At 38.6% G+C, this 19371-nt stretch overlaps 1 protein-coding gene across 1 annotated transcript in view; it reads left to right on the plus strand.

Annotated features, from left to right (window-relative positions):
* Nucleotides 1-8755, plus strand: part of LOC122815128 (gastrula zinc finger protein XlCGF26.1-like) — a 197480-nt gene extending 188725 nt beyond the window's left edge. The window contains exon 4 of the mRNA XM_044087382.1: nucleotides 6412-8755. Coding sequence (XP_043943317.1) covers nucleotides 6412-8072 — 1661 coding nt within the window. The 3' untranslated portion in view covers nucleotides 8073-8755. The remainder of the gene's footprint in view (nucleotides 1-6411) is intronic.
* The last annotated feature ends 10616 nt before the right edge of the window (nucleotides 8756-19371 follow it).

Raw genomic sequence — 19371 nt, forward strand, 5'->3', positions numbered from 1 at the left:
CCATTGCCTGCAGTAATCGTGTCCATGCCATTGCCTGCAGTAATCGTGTCCCTGCCATTGCCTGCAGCAGTCATGTCCCTGTCGTTGCCCATAGTAATTGTGTCCCTGCCGTTCCCTGCAGTAATTGTGTCCCTGCCAGATTTATGTAAAATAGTAATCATTAAGTAGTAGAGGAAGGTTAGCCTTTGAAAACATTCTCTGTAAGAGAGATAACAGGACAAGGAATACCATTTTCTCTCAATATATCTCTGCCATCAGACCTTTAGGCCTGTGCTTTACATGAGTGACAGACTGCATTAACCTTTTTCCACAGTGATGTCATCTGCCACAAACAATCACACCACTGTAAACCTGAGAAACTGAACACTTTTAAGAAAGGCATTATAGGGTGTTCATTATCTATTGCAATATTCAATGAATACAGTTTCTCACAGAAATCAACAAATGTAAATATTGATGTACGATGGTTTCACTTCATTGATAGTGCCCTATCTTATTTTAGCAATAGCATTATCATCCCTTTTTTACCAACAGAAAAGTAAGAAATTTACCCAGCCTGCTTTTCAGTGGTCAAGAAAACAGAACAACACACTGAAGGTATAACTTAGGTCTGTGTTTGACAATATCCTTCAGTTTCACTTTAAGGCACCTTCAACAGTGTTGTAACATCTTATTATGGTAGCTGGCTTGTTTACACTGACTGGTAATAACCTCGATTTCTACATTAAGATCACCTTTCTGAAGTCAAACTCAGTGTATGACAGCATTTGTAGTCTGTACAATGATTCTTTGCTCTAGTTCAATAGACTTCCATCAAGTAAATTGTGGGGAATTTCCTAAGGAGTTAAGGCTTAAATATTGGGTTATACTGCTGCTAAGGAAACACAAATATTCTAACTATTTTGCGGTAAGTAAGCTAATCACCAATGTTTGCATTTATTTTTAAGACAAGATAACTGTAGGAACAGTTGAATAAATAGTGTTTTGTCATGTAGCTTGTCACTAGTGAGACATGGGCAACAGAGTACATTAAATCAACTGCAATTAACCAAAAATAATTTCTGGTGTGGGGTGTACCAGCAAGGGTAGAAAAAGAAGAGTTTGTTTCCAGAAAGTGAGTGATCCTGCATACTCAACCAAGAGTTTCTGTCACATCTTTGTTACTACCTGACTTTGGGAGAATCTATCCAATACCCTATACTGTAAAGTTAAAATCTCCCCAAATCCCTAGGAGAGCCTCCCTGCTAACTGAGGAGTGTACTGAAGAATGCATTGGAAAACTTAATTTTATTTACAATGGGGCCATATACTGCAGCTAAAATATGTTTACCCTATAGTGTGCCTACCATGGTCATAATCCACTCCATCTGCATCAGAGATCATTACAAACAGATGACTTATGATAGCTACTCCTCTATCGGAAGACTTCATCGTTTTAGAGTTATGCCTGGTCATAAAGCTGTACCTGGACATAGATTTCTTAAGCACCTTCAGTGACACCTCACCACCCTCAGCTTCTGGTAGAAAAGAGTGTCATCATGCTTACCCAAAAAAAGAAATGCCATAATAAAACATGCCTTTTAACAGGTCTGCTTGTCTTACCTTAACTGAGAAACTGTTCATACTTTGTATATCAAATAGATAGCCTTAATAACATTAAACAGATAACACAATTATGTACGCAATCAACATATAAACAATGAAATAACTGAATGACTAAATAAAGGGGCCTCTGAACAGGGCACCAACAGTGCTTATAAATAAGTTAGTACAGCTGGCTGTTGTTGCAGTTCACATTTAAGCCTATCTAGTCTGCTCCTGCAACTGGCCAAACTGACCAAGGCCAGCTGGTGAGAAAAGAATGCTGGTGTGAAATGTGGCTAATGTCCACGGAAGTAGCACTTCCATACCACGCGTTGTGACTGTCAAAGTAAATGCTTCTTTTCATAACAGCCTTATGTCCAGCATCCTTCGAAGTGGATCAGGACACATTGCCTCCCTTACCCATATGTCACAATTAGTAGGTAAGTTGTCCACCTAATTCTTCTCAGCCCCTCTTCTTCATATAGTTCTATCCTTATAACAGTGAAATCCCACATCAGAAGTCAGTTCCTTATCTTTTAATTTCCCCTGTAACCTTCCTAAGGGCCACCTCTGTGGAAATTTCCAGTTACATCTTCAGTCTCCCTAGTTCTTCCATAGCATAGCCAGTATACCTGAATAGAACAAGATTTATGGCAGGGGGTACAGCTATTTGCTCTTCTCAGAATGCACCGGGGTCCAGCTGTTCCTCCTGTATGGCCTCACCTGAGGCAGCAGCGCTAGCCTTTAAGGAAGCTACATTTAAGTTACAGTTTTTTGTATCTTGTGACTTCTGCCATGGGATGAGCAAATTTGTAGTGCAGAATCTACAGCTGGGATAACATAATATCCTCTAAACTGGTTTTGATTTTGCTAACACTACAGCTACCCCCTGAGGCAGGAGACCTTAGGTATTCTGTACCAGCTCTTAAAGATAAACCACAGTAAATAATTTAATAACAGCGCCAGGATACAATAGCTAAAGAACAGATAGAAAAGGCAGAGGGGGAGGGGGTAGCAATATTATTCAAAGACCATCTTATCCTAGACCAACCTGATGTTAATGTTCCAGAAATCAATGATGTAGAGCTCATTGTTACTAGACTAAAACTGAACCCAAATAAACACATAAATATCATAGGCGGCTTTTTCCCACCTAGTAATAACAGAACTAGTCTGAAAAACCTACTAGACTGGATCTCTGTTTCTCTTCCACAAGAAAATATTTTGTTAGGAGACTTTAATATAGACTGCCTCAACTGCTCTGGTCCCAATCCATCCACCCACATTAACCTCCATGGGTTTACCCAACTTATCTCATCCCTCACTAGAATTGATAAAACAACCAAACACCAGTCCATACTGGAATGGATTCTTACATCAGATCCGTCCCTTGCATCCCAAACTGGCTGCCTCCACAATAGTAATAGCGACCATCTACCTATCTTCCTACTGAGAGCTAGAACTCATCAGTTTAGTCAGACAGCCGTTAGAGCAGTCAGAAACAAAAATAACTTTGAACAAAATAACTATATCTGATTTAAAATGTTGCAATTGGAAACCACTGACTCGATTACCACTTGATGAGGCAGTACACTACTTTAACTCAACATTCTTACGAATACTAAACTACCACGCTCCCAGCAGAACTAAAAGAATAAAAGCAAAATATGCCCCTTGGCTAACTAATGCAACAAAAACAATTCTCAAAGAAAGGGATAGCGCTTGAATACAGTTCCACAAAAACAAAACAAAATTACTTAGAACTCCATAATAAAGCCAAGAAACTCATTAAACGTGACAAAATGAACTTACTTACCAGAACCTCCAGGAAAAACATGCCTGCAACCCGCAAAAATTCTGGGCTGCAATACACACTATACTTCACCCAGGTAAATCTGCCATCCCGATAACATTCCCACCCAGTTTAATAAATACTTCACTGAAACAGTTCAGGTGCTTGCAGAAACCCAAATTAATAATAGCAACCCTACACTAGAATCCCTACAAAATAGCACAAGCACACAGGATATTACCCCCACTTCAATTTGTACCAAGTGTCAACCAATTCCATCTTAAAACTCATACGCAAACTTAAACCAACCACCCTTGCTGCAGATAATTTACCAGCAGAATTCCTCCAACTGTCTAGTGAGGTCATAGCAAATCCAGTTACCATTCACATTACTAGATCTATAATTGAGTACAAAGTACCTGCTGTATGGAAAACCTCCCATATAACCCCCCTACACAAAGGAGGTAATTCCTTAGAACTCACTAATTACAGACCAATTACTAATCTCTCTCCCTTATCTAAAATATTAGAAAGAATAGTTTACACTCAACTAATGTACTACCTTCTAAAAAACAACCTCCTACTACATATCAGCATGGCTTTAGACCCCCCACAGCACTGACATCTCTTTCCAACACACTGAAGCACCACAGAAATAAGGGACAACTAGTTTCTACCACATTTTTAGATCTATCTAAAGATTTCGATATGGTCGACCACAATAGACTTCTTAGCACACTTTCCACCCTAAACCTCAGCCCCTCATTGATCTCATAGTTTAAAAGCTACCTATCCCAATGGCAGCAAGCAGTAAAATGGCAGAATCAACTGTCCTGTCTCTTACCAGTATCCGTGGGTGTCCCTCAAGGATCCATCCTTGGTCATTACTCTTGTCTGTGTTTACCAATCAACTCTCTTCCGCCATACCCAATGCTTCAGTAGTACAATATGCTGATGACACCCCACCCTCAAGTGCAGCCCACACATTAGATGACCTACAATCCCTAACCCAAAACTGTTTTTCATTAGCCGAAACCTGGTTCACAAACTCCCAGCTTATTCTTAACCCAAAGAAACCAAAATTACTTCTCTTCAGTCCATGTAGATCCCCTCTCCCAAGTGACCACTTTAGCATCATATCCAATAACAAAAACCTTGATCAGCTCAAGCACCCACACTAAGCTGCTAGATGTCGAGCTAGACAACAGCCTAAAGTTCAACATTCATATTGCCCAAGCTATCAAGAAGGTCCACAAAAAACTAAGACTATATCGTAACAAACAATTTCTCACTAAACACACCAAAGCTATTATAGCTAGGACACATCTGTTGTCTACCCTCCGTTATGCATCCTCAATACTAACAAACCTTTGCAAAGCTGACCTTAACAAACTAGAATCTTGTTACAACAAGATTGCTAGGTTTCCTACTGAGACCTCATATCAAACCCATCACTGTGTTTCTCTGAAACAACTAAACTGGCTGGAACTGCCACAACTGCTTCAACTCAATCAATTATCACTGGCTCACAAATTATACGCAATGTAATACTACCTTACTCCACAGCTAGATCCCTAAGATCTAGTTTCCCAAAACTACCTAGAGGTTATAAAACACAACAATGATGCTGGGAAATCTCTCTTCGGTTACTCTATTGCTAAAGCCTGGACCTCCCTACCAACCCACCTGACCGCCACTACCTCCACTAAACAATTCAAAGATCTTCTGAAAACTCGGTGAATAATTGGTTATGCTCCTGTCTGTCCCCGGTTAACCACGTACTTAAACTGCTCTCCATCCTTATTCTCACACCCTCTCCCTTTTCTGCGCCCAACTAGGTGTCCTTTCTAGTACTGATATGATTGATTCTCTGTTAGGCTTGATATTTACAGTACCACAAAAAGTGTATTCACAGTATGTATCCTGACAAAAGTGCTGATGTGAGTAATACCTTGCTAGGTTTGATTTCTGTAACACCACAGTGACTTCATCAGTATGTACTCAAATGCAAGTTTTAATATGAGTATTTCATCTGCTAGATTTGTTCTCTTATATAGTGCCATGAGAAATACATTTAGGAATAAGTATTACTGTTTCAATGTATTGCATGCTGTAGTTCTATGTAACTTATTCCAAAAAGATACATTTTCTTCTGCTGTTTACTATGTTTTTACTGAATATGCAGTAAGTTTGCTTGTTAATACCCTCTCACTGCTGTATATATGTACTAAGTGCAGCCTAATATTTCACTGATTTTGTTAATACTTACTGCTGTATATGTGTAACAATCTGGATCGTTTCTCCCCGAGCCTCCACTGAAAATGGACCTGTGTCCATTCGGACTTTCTCGGTTAAATGTAAAATAAATAAATAAAATAAATGTAAATATTGCCTTCTGAAATACAAATCACAAGGATTTTATTTATTCTAACAGCCTTCTTATTAGGGAAACATAAATGAATTATATTTTAAATGCGAAACAGCATGGATGATATTTCATGTACAGTGAAGCTGGATGGAGTGACACTTTTGAAGTATTTGTGGAAACTGTGATGAACTGACAGAGATAAGGAATACCAAAAAGATGGCAGGCAGAAACTAAGAAAAAGTGAGAAATTACAAAGTGCACAGTAAGGATGGTGTTTTTTAAAATAAATGGACAACAATAAGATTGTGATAAAGTAGTGGGAGGACAAAAACGGTCAGTATAACCCAAGCAAACACCACAGGGTTAAATGCTTCAGGGAAGTAATACTGAATTCTGCAATGTAGTTACCTGTTTATTAATTCTTTCATTCTGTAACTGTATAAATTAATTGATGACTTGAACTCTTTCGATTCACAACCTTGGTCTTGTAGCAAACATATACAGAATACAAAGAAAATATTTTATAAAGAGCTTAGAAAGATTTCTCATCAAAAATGCAAAGGAACATAATGTTTAGCAAGTTGTTTTAACACATAATTTAAACTGTATTAAGACAAGAAAATAAAAATGTATGTATTTCTTTGTTCTGACCTATTTCATATTTTAGTCAACAGGTGTCTGAATCACAGCAGCTTTCAGAGTCGGCAGTCATCAGTCCAGAATATTTTGAATCCTAAACACAAGAAGCACATTAATGACAAGACGCAAGTGCAAAATGAACTGAAGCCATATAAATGTGCCACATGTGATAGGAATTTTACATTTAAATCTCTTCTTAAAAATCATCAAAGAATCCACAGTGGAGAAAAGCTCTTCATGTGTAATGACTGTGGTAAGTGTTTCAAAAGGAAGGAAAATTTAGCATATCATGTGAAACTACATGTGGGAGAGAAGCCATATAAATGTTTCACATGTGAGAAGAGTTTTGTAATGAAGGATCGTCTCTTAAGACATGAGAAAATACATGGTGGTGAGAAACCTTACAAATGTGATACATGTGGCAGGAGTTTTACAGAGAAGCGCAATTTATTAAAACACAAGGTAATACACACCGGAGAGAAACCGTATAAATGTGATATCTGTGACAGATGTTTTACATATAAGAGTACACTCTCAGTACACGAGAAAGTACACACCGGAGAGAAGCTGTATAAATGTGCTGCATGTGGAAAAAGCTTTAAACACAAAAGCACCCTTTTAGCACATGAAAAAATACACACCGGAGAGAAGTTATATAAATGTGCCACATGTGACAAGAGTTTTACACAGAAGAGCACTTTACTAACACATGAGAAAGTGCACACTGGTGTGAAGTTATATAAATGTGCTACATGTGATAAAAGTTTTATAGTCAAGGGTGCCCTTGCAAGTCACGAGAAAGTACATTATAAACATTTACTGAAATTATACCAGAGAGACAATCCATTTAAATGTGCTGCATGTAACAAGAGTTTTACACACAAAAGTACTCTGTCAGCACATGAGAAAATACACACCGGGGAGAAGTTATATAACTGTGTCACATGTGGCAAGAGTTTTACACAGAAGTATAATCTGTCAACACATGAGAAGATACACGTTGGGGAGAAGCCGTACAAATGTGTAACATGTTACAAGAGTTTTACACAGAGGTCTCATCTCTCTAGACATGAGAAAGTACACTTTGCAGACAAGCCAAGACCATATAAATGTACTACTTGTAACAAAAGTTTCTCACATCATAGTATCCTGTTAGCTCATGAGAAAATACACACGGGAGAGAAACCATTCAAATGTACCACATGTGACAAAAGATTCATTCAGAAGTGGGATCTTTCTAAACATGAAAAAACACACTGTGCTGAGAAGCAATATAAATGCCCTACATGTTACAAAAGTTTTACATATAAGAGTACCCTCTCAGTACATGAGAAAATACACAGTGGAGAGAAGATGTACAAATGTGCCACATGTGGAAAAAGTTTTACACGCAAGTGCACCCTCTCAGTACATGAGAGAAAACACACTGGATTGAAAATGTATACGTGTGCTACATGTGGCAAAAGTTTTGCACACAAGAGCACACTCTCAATGCATGAAAAAATACACACCGGAGAGAAGTCCTATATATGTGTCACATGTGGTAAGAGTTTTACGCAGAAGGGTAACCTCTCAGTACATGAGAAAATACATACTTGTGATAGGGAGAAACTATATAAATGCTTTAAATGTGATAAAACATTTACAAAAAAGAGTAATCTCTCAGCACATGAAAAACTGCATTTCTGAAAGAAAACATATAAATGTGTCATTTTTAACAAGTTGTACACAAAAAAAAATGTGCACAAAGGTTGTGTCTCTCAGAACAAGAAACAGCTTCATGCCTTGTAACCAGCTGTATACCTTATGGCTGAGGATTTGTACGCTGAAAGACATAACAATGTGGCAAGAATGAGAACTTTTGTAGACTTTGCAATGTGTTTGAGGATGAGAATCAATGGAAACAAGAACCACAAAGCCTTAAGAGAAAGGAAGACATAATGATCATGTGGGATATCTTGTATTATTAAAAAAGCAGAAATAAAAAATAGATATTTTAGCTGAAAAAGGGGAGAAACATGTCATTGCTTAGCAAATTTATGTGGTTTAATGGAGATCACTCTTGTCTAGACACAAAACGTCCCAACTTCAAAACTGGGTGGAAGCATTTTTTGACAGAACAAATGATGGACTATGAGCTGCTTCCTGCAGTCCACAGTTTGATACCTGCAGCCTCTGTATGCTTTGTGTGTGACTCTATAAACAAGCCATTTAAGCAGACATTGCTCCTGGGTCACCCTTGAAAAGGGACACCTGTCCCCAGTGCCCTTACCTTGGTCATCATCTTCTTTCGGCTGCTCCCTTTAGGGGTCACCACAGCAGATCATCTGTTTCCATTTCTTCCTGTCCTCTGCATCTTGCTCTGTCACACCAACCACCTGCATGTCCTCTCTCACCACATCCATAAACCTTATCTTAGGTCTTCCTCTTTTCCTGTTACCTGGCAGCTTCATCCTTAAGCATCCTTTTCCCAATATACCCAGCATCCCTCCTCAGCACATGTCCAAACCAACGCAATCTCACCTCTCTGGCTTTGTCTCCAAACCGTCCAACCTCAGCTGACCCTCTAATATACTGACTCCTAATCCTGTCCACCCTCATCACACCCAGTGCAAATCTTAACATCTTTAACTCTGCCACATCCAGCTCTGACTCCTGCCTTTTCGTCAATGCTACCGTCTCCAACCCATATGACATAGCTGGTCTCACTACCCTCTTGTAAACCTTCCCTTTCACTCTTATTGGTACCCGTCCATCACAAATCACTCCTGACACTCTTCTCCACCCATTCCACCCTGCCTGTACTCTCTTCTTCACCTCTCTTCCACACTCACCATTCCTCTGAACTGTTGATCCCAAGTACTTAAACTCATCCACCTTTACCAACTCTACTCCCTGCATCCTCACCATTCCTCTACCCTCCCTCCCATTTATACACATATATTCTGTTTTAGCCCTGCTGACCTTCATTCCTCTCCTCTCTAAAGCATATCTCCACCTCTCCAGGGTCTCCTCAACCTGGTTCCTACTCTCACTACATATCATGTCATCTGCAAACATCATAGTCCATGGGGCCTCCTGTCTAATCTCATCTGTCAACCTGTCCATCACCACTGCAAATAAGAAAGGCTCAGAGCTGATCCTTGATGTAATCCCACCTCTACCTTAAACGTATCTGTTACTCCCACCGCAGTCCTCACCAATGTCACACTACCGTTATACATATCCTGTACCACTCTTACATACTTCTCTGCCACTCCCGATTTCCTCATACAATACCACAACTCCTCTCTAGGCACCCTGTTATATGCTTTCTCTAAGTCCACAAAGACACAATGCAACTCCTTCTGACCTTCTCTGTATTTCTCTAACAACACTTTCAGAGAAAATATTGCATCTGTAGTGCTCTTTCCTGGCATGAAACCATACTGCTGATCACTAATCATCACCTCCCTTCTTAACCTAGTTTCCACTACTCTTTCCCATAACTTCAAGCTGTGACTGATCAATTTTATCCCTCTGTAGTTACTGCAGCTCTGCACATCACCCTTATTCTTAAAGATAGGTGCCAAAATACTTTTTCTCCACTCCTCAGGCATCCTCTGACTTTCCAAAATTTCATTAAACAATCTGATTAAAAATTCCACTGCCATTTCTCCTAAGCACCTCCATGCTTCCACTGGTATGTCATCTGGGCCAACAGCCTTTCCATTCTTCATCCTCTTCATAGCTGTCCTTACTTCCTCCTTGCTAATCCACTGCACTTCATGATTCACTATCCCCACATCATCCAGCCTTCTCTCCCTCTCATTCTCTTCATTCATCAGCCCTTCAAAATACTATTTCCATCTGCTCAACACACTCTCCTCACTTGTGAGTATGTTTCCCTCACTATCCTTTATCACCCTTACCTGCTGCACATCTTTCCCAGCTCTGTCCCTCTGTCTAGCCAATCGGTACAGGTCCTTTTCTCCATCTTTAGTGTCCAATCTCTCATACAACTCTCTATATGCCTTATCCTTAGCCTTCGCTACCTCTCTCTTTGCCATGCGTCTCATCTCCTTATACTCATGTCTACTTTCTTCATCTCTTTGACAATCCCACTTCTTCTTCGCCAGCCTTTCTCTGTCCAGATGTCACACCAAGCACCTTTCTAGCAGTCTCCCTTACTAATTCTGCTGTAGTTACCCAGCTATTCGGTAACTCTCCACTGCCTCCCAGTGCCTGTCTTAACTCTTCCCTAAACTCCACTTCACAATCACCCTTTTTTAACTTCCACCATTTAATCCTTGGCACTGCTTTCACACTCCTCCTCTGCTTCTTGATCACCAACATCATCCTGCAGACCACCATTCTATGCTGCTTAACTACACTTGCCCTTACCTTGGTAAATAAATACAAATAAAACATCAGTGCTTAAGAAGTAAAGTTTGGCTTGTTCTGAAAAGTATAAAACAACAGCATTCAAGATAAGCAAGCATAATCTGGTATAATACAGAAAAAAAGATCCCCAAATACATTCAGTTATCCTGGGAACAGATGAGGTAATTAAAAGGAATTCCACCACTTCTTCTCCACAAAATACACTGTATGAAGTCAGAAACACCTCCGCTGGCTTTACTATAAAGGGCTGCCCTCCGACAAAATGCCAAACCTCAATGGTACCAAAATATGCACCACGAAATATTATTCCATAGATGTATGAACCACTCGTTGTTGAACAAGGACCAAATATTTAATAAACGAAAAACACAAATATAAAACCCAACAAACTGGGATTGAGCACGCTTTCGTCTTAGTCATATAAACTTCATAATCTGATGAAGGAATTCCAACCATGTATGAATGTACAGAAGCTATAGAAATAGGTAATACCTTGTGACTTACAAAAGGAGGCACAGCAAGAGCTGAGGGGGCTACTGATTCAATATCAAAGACTGAAGCAATAAGTTTTCAAGATTATATATCCTGTAACTTTGAAATGGGGCCCTTCCATGCCAGAACATAAAAAGAGAAATCAAACCAAGAGAGATGCATATAAATGTGCTACTTGTGTGAACAGCCTTATATTAAAGACTGCATTTTCAGAAGACGGAGGAGAAACACACTGCAGGATGATAAAATAGGGAGAAATGTAAGAAGCAGTCATCGAGGAAGAAATCCATGACCAGGAAGAGAATAAAATAAGGGGAGTAACACTTGACCTAACAGAATGTCTAGATATTAATACAGATGAGATAAAGAGACTACAGAGAGTGGGAAACCACAGTATGTTAGAATACTGATGAAACAGATGAATACAATAATTACAGCAGTTACGAGACAGCTATATGATGTCAGAAAATCAAAACAATTCACGGCTGTGCAGCTAAACTAATAACAGGTAAAGTGTTACCAGGAGAGAATAAAACAAGGGACCGAGTAGAATGTTACCATGGAAATGTCAGTTACAGCGAGCTTTAAAAACATTATGGAAAACAGTATCAGTGGTGAAAAATATACAAAAGGGAAGAGATTTTATTAAAAATGTAAAAGTGATGTGATAGAAACATACAGTATTAAAACAGTGCGTGGTCAGTGTTATGCCATTTTAAATAACAAATAAAAAATGTAACATCATATAGAAAAACTAGCAAGATATGCAGAGAAATATAAACCCAAAAACATTACAAGGGACCGGGAAAGAAAGCGACAACAATAATGCCAAACAACAGCAAATTAATACATTCTGATTAAATATCTGTAAAGGTCTTGTTGGACATAGAAAAGATTCTGAAGGGATAAAACGTTAAAGAACAATGTTAATAAATAATAAAGACAATTAATAGAAAATATTAACATAAAGAAGGTGACATGAACTGAAATAACTGTCAGCATTTTGAAACAAAATTAAGAAATGCTCTGAAATGGCGAACTCTAGGTTCAGTATTATATTAAACCTCTTGGATAAGGGGGCTAACATCTTTGCAGAATGGCAACCATGACTAATAATTATGTATATGCACACCCTGAACTGACACCAGCCTGTTAATATTTGGAAATAGTATGCATCTTAAATGCAAACGTGCAAGATATTGTCTTAAGAACTGTGGACCAATAATTTGCCTTCCAGCAGCATCTAAGTAGCAAATAAAAGTTGATGTGGAAAGAGTCTGTGGTCTTTCAGATAAAACCTCAGTCATGGCAATAGAATAGAAAGGTAGCAAAGTATATTAACTACGGATCATCACTTATTGAACAAACTGAAAACAGAGAGCTGTTAAAAGGTTTGGCACATTAATATATCATGAAAAAAGCATTTTTAAAGCACTGAGACATGAACATGGCAAACTGCACAACGGAATATTCCAGGGTGATTTGTTATTACTACTGATCTTTTCAGTTACATTCAACTTATTAAGCTAGTTACTTATCAGACTAGGCTGTTAAACTAGGCAAGCTGCAGCTTGACTGGAAGAAAGAAATCTTGCCAAATGACATCTCATCTCCTTTTTTGTGGATAGTCCAGATTTGTGTAGTTTGAGTGACCAAGAACTAAACGAAAAACTACAAATTTTTAAAACATTTTCAGTTGATATATTAATGGCATTTGGCCTTGGCAAGTATCTGAACATGCACATTTAACATGAAAGTTGAAATATGAATCAAACAGTCAATCTTACTGAGGAATGAGATGTAAAACAATTGGAATAAGAGGAAGGGTGTAAATACTCAGGAGAGGTGAAAAGTCCCCAATGCAGTCGGAATGAATGAGAAGAAGTTTACGTAGTAATATCTTTGGAAGGCTGAAGCTAAAATTGAAGGGTAGCACAGTGGCGCAACAGATAGTGTCATTGCCTCACAGCAAGATGTTCTCCATTTCGATTCTTGGCTGGGGTGCCTTCTGTGTGGAGTCTGCATGTCCTCCCTGTGTTTGCATAGGTTTCCTCCAGGTTTCTTCCCACATTCCAAAGACACTGAACACACTAAATAGGCCATAGTTGTGAGTATGCATGTGAATGTGTGGTGTGGAAGAACTACTACGGCAATGCTAATCATCCTGTGGTGTAAACCTTGGCTGTAAGTGATTGCCACTGTTGAAGTGACGCACCAACCCTGTGTGTAAAAATGGGAAAAAGGGTGATGGATGGATGGAAGATAAAATTGAAACCTGCCTTGACAGCTAAGAATACAGTTAGTAGTATTGTAGTATCATTGTAGGCTATTAAGCCTAACCATGCTTCCCAGTAAAATGTTATAATTATTAGGTGTTATAGAAGCATAAACATCCTCTCTCTAACAGAGACATAGGTGCCAGCCTAGAGGAAGAGCTACAGCTCCCCATCCACTCATCCACGTTTCTCTTGTGTAAGCGCAGGGATGAACCCCACTTCATATGGATGGGAAGGCTGTTGTAAGGAAGGGGAAGCCTCTGAGACACATACCTGTCCCTTCACCATATCCTGTTTATGTTGCGGGAAAGGTTTAGGTCCTTGGATTGGGTCTTCATAATGCTGTTTGTTTTATGGATGTGCAGTGAGTCCATTAGAGCTGGATCAGATGATGCATTGTAGGTCAGGCATAGGTTGCCTTTCAGTTCAAGCAATAAATCAGCTTTTTCAACTGGCTCAAACTTAAAGCTTTGGTATGAACAATTGGTCCAAGTGTTTGTTTAGATAAAAAAAGAAGAAAATCGCTCAATATTTAAAAAAATATATTAAAAAAACAGTCTATGGTAAGATTATATCTCGCTCTGTTTGAAGGTGCCATAATTCTCAATGAAATTGACTCTTTAGATGTGCAGCTGCAGGCTTGCATGCATGTTTGTTGGCAGTGGCAGATGTAAAGACAGTTAAGTTATAAATTATAAGCAAAACAAGTTTAAGGTGATATCCTTGCTTAAGATTAGTAGATGCGTTGGAGAAGAGAGCAGAAATGGCAGTTACATCAGAAGTGGTCAAAAAGTAAATAATAAAAAGTACTAAAAACAAAGAGAAACTATAACAACGTGATCAGACGAAATGAAAAAACTGGGAAGTCTGCAGTTATACAGCTGAGTTTAGAGAACTGCTGGAACAATGAAATGTTGATGAAAAGTTGAAACATAAGAGATGTAAACATTAGCAGATAGAAGCCAGTGGACTGAATACAGGTTGGTTTACAAAATCTATAGAAAAAGTAGGATGACAATGCAGATTCTGTGGGTACAGGATGTTTGGACCCTGCCGATTCGTCCCCAACTGATTTGACCTCGGATGGTTGGACCCCAGTAAAAAATGCAACGTAATTGAAGCCGAAACACATCAAAGCAAAAATAGAAATGAAGGACTGTCTAAACATTCTTAAAATTGGTTTAGAATGTATTTCTTTTCTATTTATGTGCTTCGACTACACTTACTTTAAACTAAGTGAAAATTGGAACTTTAATTATATATACAAAAACAGTAAGTGCCAAATAAAAAAAACGTTTGCTGACTAATGCGGATGTTCACGGCATTAACTAGTCCAGAGTTTCCATATAACGATAACATCATTATTACATAAAAATAAAGAAAATTAGCGATAAAACAACAAGTAAGGATTAAAAATAAATTATATTTAAAAATGAAAACATAATGGGCAGTCATTTTGACAGATGTCTGCTTTGATGTTCTGTTTGTTCCCCTGCTGAAGTTATTGGGCTGTGGGTGTAAGCTGTAGAGGCACTGAGCATTGTGATAGTGAAATGGATGTTTGGCCATAGAATTGCACTTCTAAGCTTTGAACTACTTGTTGATACTTTTTACAAATAAATTATTGAGTCCTTAAAAACAATGTTTTACTTAAGAATGTTTGTGCACTGTAGAAGGTTTAGACTGTATTGTATGTATGTATGTTTGTCTTTATACTCTGCAATCAAGTCAAGTCCTCTGCAGCACTACACACTGTCAGTGTTGCTGAAAATCGAGTGTGTAGTGTGTAGTGCTGCACACTGTCAGTGTTGCTGGAAATCGAGTGTTTGCATTTACTCATACATCCATAGCCACTATCCTGAGGTTCTGATGCGCTTTGATGGTAGACGGTGGGAAATGGTGAAAATTGCATGTTGCTGCTTGAGCTTTGGTGGTAGTATAAATGTTCAAGATGAAGAAGGCATATTAACCTGAATAACAAATTGATTTCATTTAATTTCAAAGAAATTGTTTATAGTACATAATAGATTAGTTAACATATCAACATAATATAAAATAAAAAATATATATTTAATTGATGGAAAATGTATGTCATAAAGTACGTTATAAAGTAATAGTAGTCATAATATGTTAAAACATAACACTAATTATTATATGTTAAAGATTTAAATGTTATACTAGCCAATGTAATAATTAAATAAAATAAAACTATTAATAAAAATATATTTACAATGACAAATTAACAGTGTTATTATTGAATAATTGATTAATTAATTAATAACTTAATGATAAAGTACTTAAAAGAATATATTTGGGGTCAAATAGCCCGGGGTCGAACTGTCCACTAAAAAATCACATATACAATACATATAAATTTATACATGAAATTGTATAGAAATGCACTGGGGTCGAACCGTCCGGGGGTGAACAGTCCAGGATTAAATAGTCCTGCTTCTGAGTCTGTAGTACATAACTAGAAAAAGTTAGATACCACATGTGTTTCTCTGTGATGAACTTATGTCTAAAGGCTTGTATACTGAAAGGTACACTAATGTAGCAATGATAATAACTTGAAAACTGTATAAAAGTCGATCGATGGGTACATGAGCTACAAAAACTTGACTGAAAAAGAAGACGTAATGATCACATAGGATCATTCAGCATCACCTGTGAAGTAAGTAGAAGCAAAAATGCCCAGGTGTTGTAACTGAAGAAAGATGACAGAAGTGGCATTGATTACTGGAAGAGCTGTACCATGTTACTACTAGTCATATGACATACCAGGTTACTACAACGTCCTGTATTCTGAGATGCTTAAAATTATAGCGTACCAGTACATGCAAAAATAAATGAGAGCATAAAAAACACAGTTCCTCTAGTAGTGGTAGCAACTAAACTAGTCAAACGAATTTGACATCATATTTAAATATGCTACCATTACTAGTGACCCCATGTGAACAACAGGAGAAGGCAATTCTGGGTACACTAAAGGTGCTAAGAAATGAACTTTTTGATCCATATCAAGTACTGAAGTAATACTAATTTCACAAAATGCCACTATGTCCTGATTCAGGAATGGTGACCACTCCTTCTATAACATTTAAACTCTCAACATCTGGATAAATTAAAAAGAGAGAGAAGACAGATAAATGCCCTTCATTTAACAAGATTTTTTTCTGCAGGAATTGTCTTGCAGTACATAAGAAAATAGATACTGGACATCATTTCATATTGTCTAAATGGCCGGACAGAATGAATGCAAAAGAGAAGAAAGGCAATTTGAAATGATTTCATCCTCAACGCTAGGCGATTAACTTCATGTGGTGTGCCCTGCTTTTTTACTAAAACATCGAAGTACTAGGCAAGCCTTTTGGGCCATTTTAAGCCTTGACATTTTCTGTTTTTGTGCTCAAATTAACTTACCCCATTTGATATGGATTGGCCTTACACATCCCATGGTCGATAATTATATATTACTCCTTCTTCTTCTTTTGGCTTTTTTCCCGGTTAGGGGTCACCACAGCAGATCACCTGTCCACTCATGATTGGCAGTGGAGTTTTACGGTGTCGAGTTGCCAGCCCGACGCCCAACCTTCCATGGAAGGCACACACACACTCATGCCTAGGGCCAATTTAGAGTGTCCAATCCATTACAGCATGTCTTTGGGATGTGGGAGGAAACTGGAGCACCCGGAGGAAACCCACTCGACCACAGGGAGAACATGCAGACTCCACACAGAAGGCACCCCAGCCGAGAATCGAACCAGAGAACCTGTTGCTGTGAGGCGGCAATGCTAACTGCTGCACCACCATGGCCGCCCAATTATATATTACTCCTAATGAGAATAATTAAGATCATACCATAGATAACTGGAGGGGACCCATCCATGGGATAAAGAGTTTGGTAGCTGCCTCTGTCCGTTAGTACTACAGGGGACAGTCCTGGATAAATTTTCTATTACCCATCCATGGATCTAAGTTGCGTTTAATTATGGACAAGGAGTCTGTTCCACAGCAGCTACATCCTCTGTGAGATATACTGTACCTCCAAACCATTCTGTTGATGTTGCAGAAGAGGTTATGCTCCCTAGCCTGAATATCTCTGATGCCATATGACTTGCTGATGGCAGTAAACACATCATTAATGGGTGGGAGGATGCCTTGTATGCCAAACACAAGTCATCTCTTAGCAGTCTGTAAGATACACAGTATAGTGACAGGGCTTTGAGATGGTCCATGTAGGACATGCTGTTTAGGCCTTTTGTCCATTTAGTAAGATATCTCTGTGGGCATTCCAGTTGTAGGATTTGTCTGGACAGATACATGCCAAAAGGGGCATTATATTCAATGATTGGAGGGCTGAGTAAGGGTAAACAATGACATTTAGATCTAGGCACAATCCTTTTGTTTACAAGCTGAGTAAATTAGAAGGAATTTCTTACAACAAAAGACACATTTTGGTCAAAAGTTAGGTCACTGTTCACATAAGTTCCCAAATCCCAAACAACTGGTTCAGCTGTTAGGGGTGTATTGCCTGTGTCGTAGTTCCATGAGGTAGATGACTTCCCAAATGATACAATAACACATTTTTGGCATTTCGTTTCATTCCATGATTTTGGCACCAGTTATTTATTTGGGGCAAACCTTCCTGCAGGATAGCTAAGTCATTTGGAGATTCAATGACTGCTGCTTGCTTGCAAACTTAGTCAGCCAAAGCCCTTTGTTATTGGCTTTTACTTCAGTACCAAATAAACCCATCCCTTGCATAGCAGAACAAAATACACCAAAACCACTTTTTAATGGCCTTACCAATAAGCCAACCACAGATATCTGAAAAAAAAATACAAAAAAACTACCCCTATAGAAAGCAAAGCAAAGCACATTAAAACAACCACAGTAGTGTCTTTTGTTTTTCAGGGTGCAAGCCCAACCTCCACCCCTATTTGGGGGGGTGCCCTCAGACTCCCACTACTGTAGATACCAACTTTAAGATTGCACAACGGGGGGTGGGGGCATATACTGAATCCCTTCTGCACAGAAAATAATTCACACAACCACAGACAGATGGAATCCATCACTAAACCTACCCCCAGGCACTACCTAAGACTCTGACCGTACTAAAGACAAGCACAAACAAAGCCATTGCTGGCATTAAGTCATTACTGGCATTATTTGTTCATTCATTCATACATAACACACATGCATACAGTTGCTACATGGGTGGGTATGCTGGTCTGAAAACCCTTTTCAGGTAAGGCCCCGGCCATAAGGCAAAGGATATAAACAGTAGTGTATGTAAAATGCAAACAATACAGACAATATAATATGAATGCACACATAAAAGTGTACATAAATGAAACTGTTATTTACAGTAATGTATGCAAAAGTTTCATTCTGTATATGTGTAACACAGAGGATTATGATCAGGTCTCTGGTCAAAACCACATTATTATGAGTTTGAGACGTGGATGCTAAGAAATTCACCTTGAGAGCAAAGCTTGGCATCCATATCCAGAACACGTAATAACATGTTATAATCTGTGCGACCCGATCAAAGCTTGGCATCCATGTCCAGAACACGTAATAACATGTTATAATCTGTGCGACCCGATCAAAGCTTGGCATCCATGTCCAGAACATGTAATAACATGTTATAATCTGTGCGACCCGATCAAAGCTTGGCATCCATGTCCAGAACATGTAATAACATGTTATAATCTGTGCGACCCGATCAAAGCTTGGCATCCATGTCCAGAACATGTAATAACATGTTATAATCTGTGCGACCCGATCAAAGCTTGGCATCCATGTCCAGAACACGTAATAACATGTTATAA

The sequence above is a fragment of the Protopterus annectens genome, chromosome 11.part0 (assembly GCF_019279795.1).
Source record: "Protopterus annectens isolate FY-2018-M chromosome 11.part0, PAN1.0, whole genome shotgun sequence".
Taxonomy (NCBI): Eukaryota; Metazoa; Chordata; order Ceratodontiformes; family Protopteridae; genus Protopterus; species Protopterus annectens.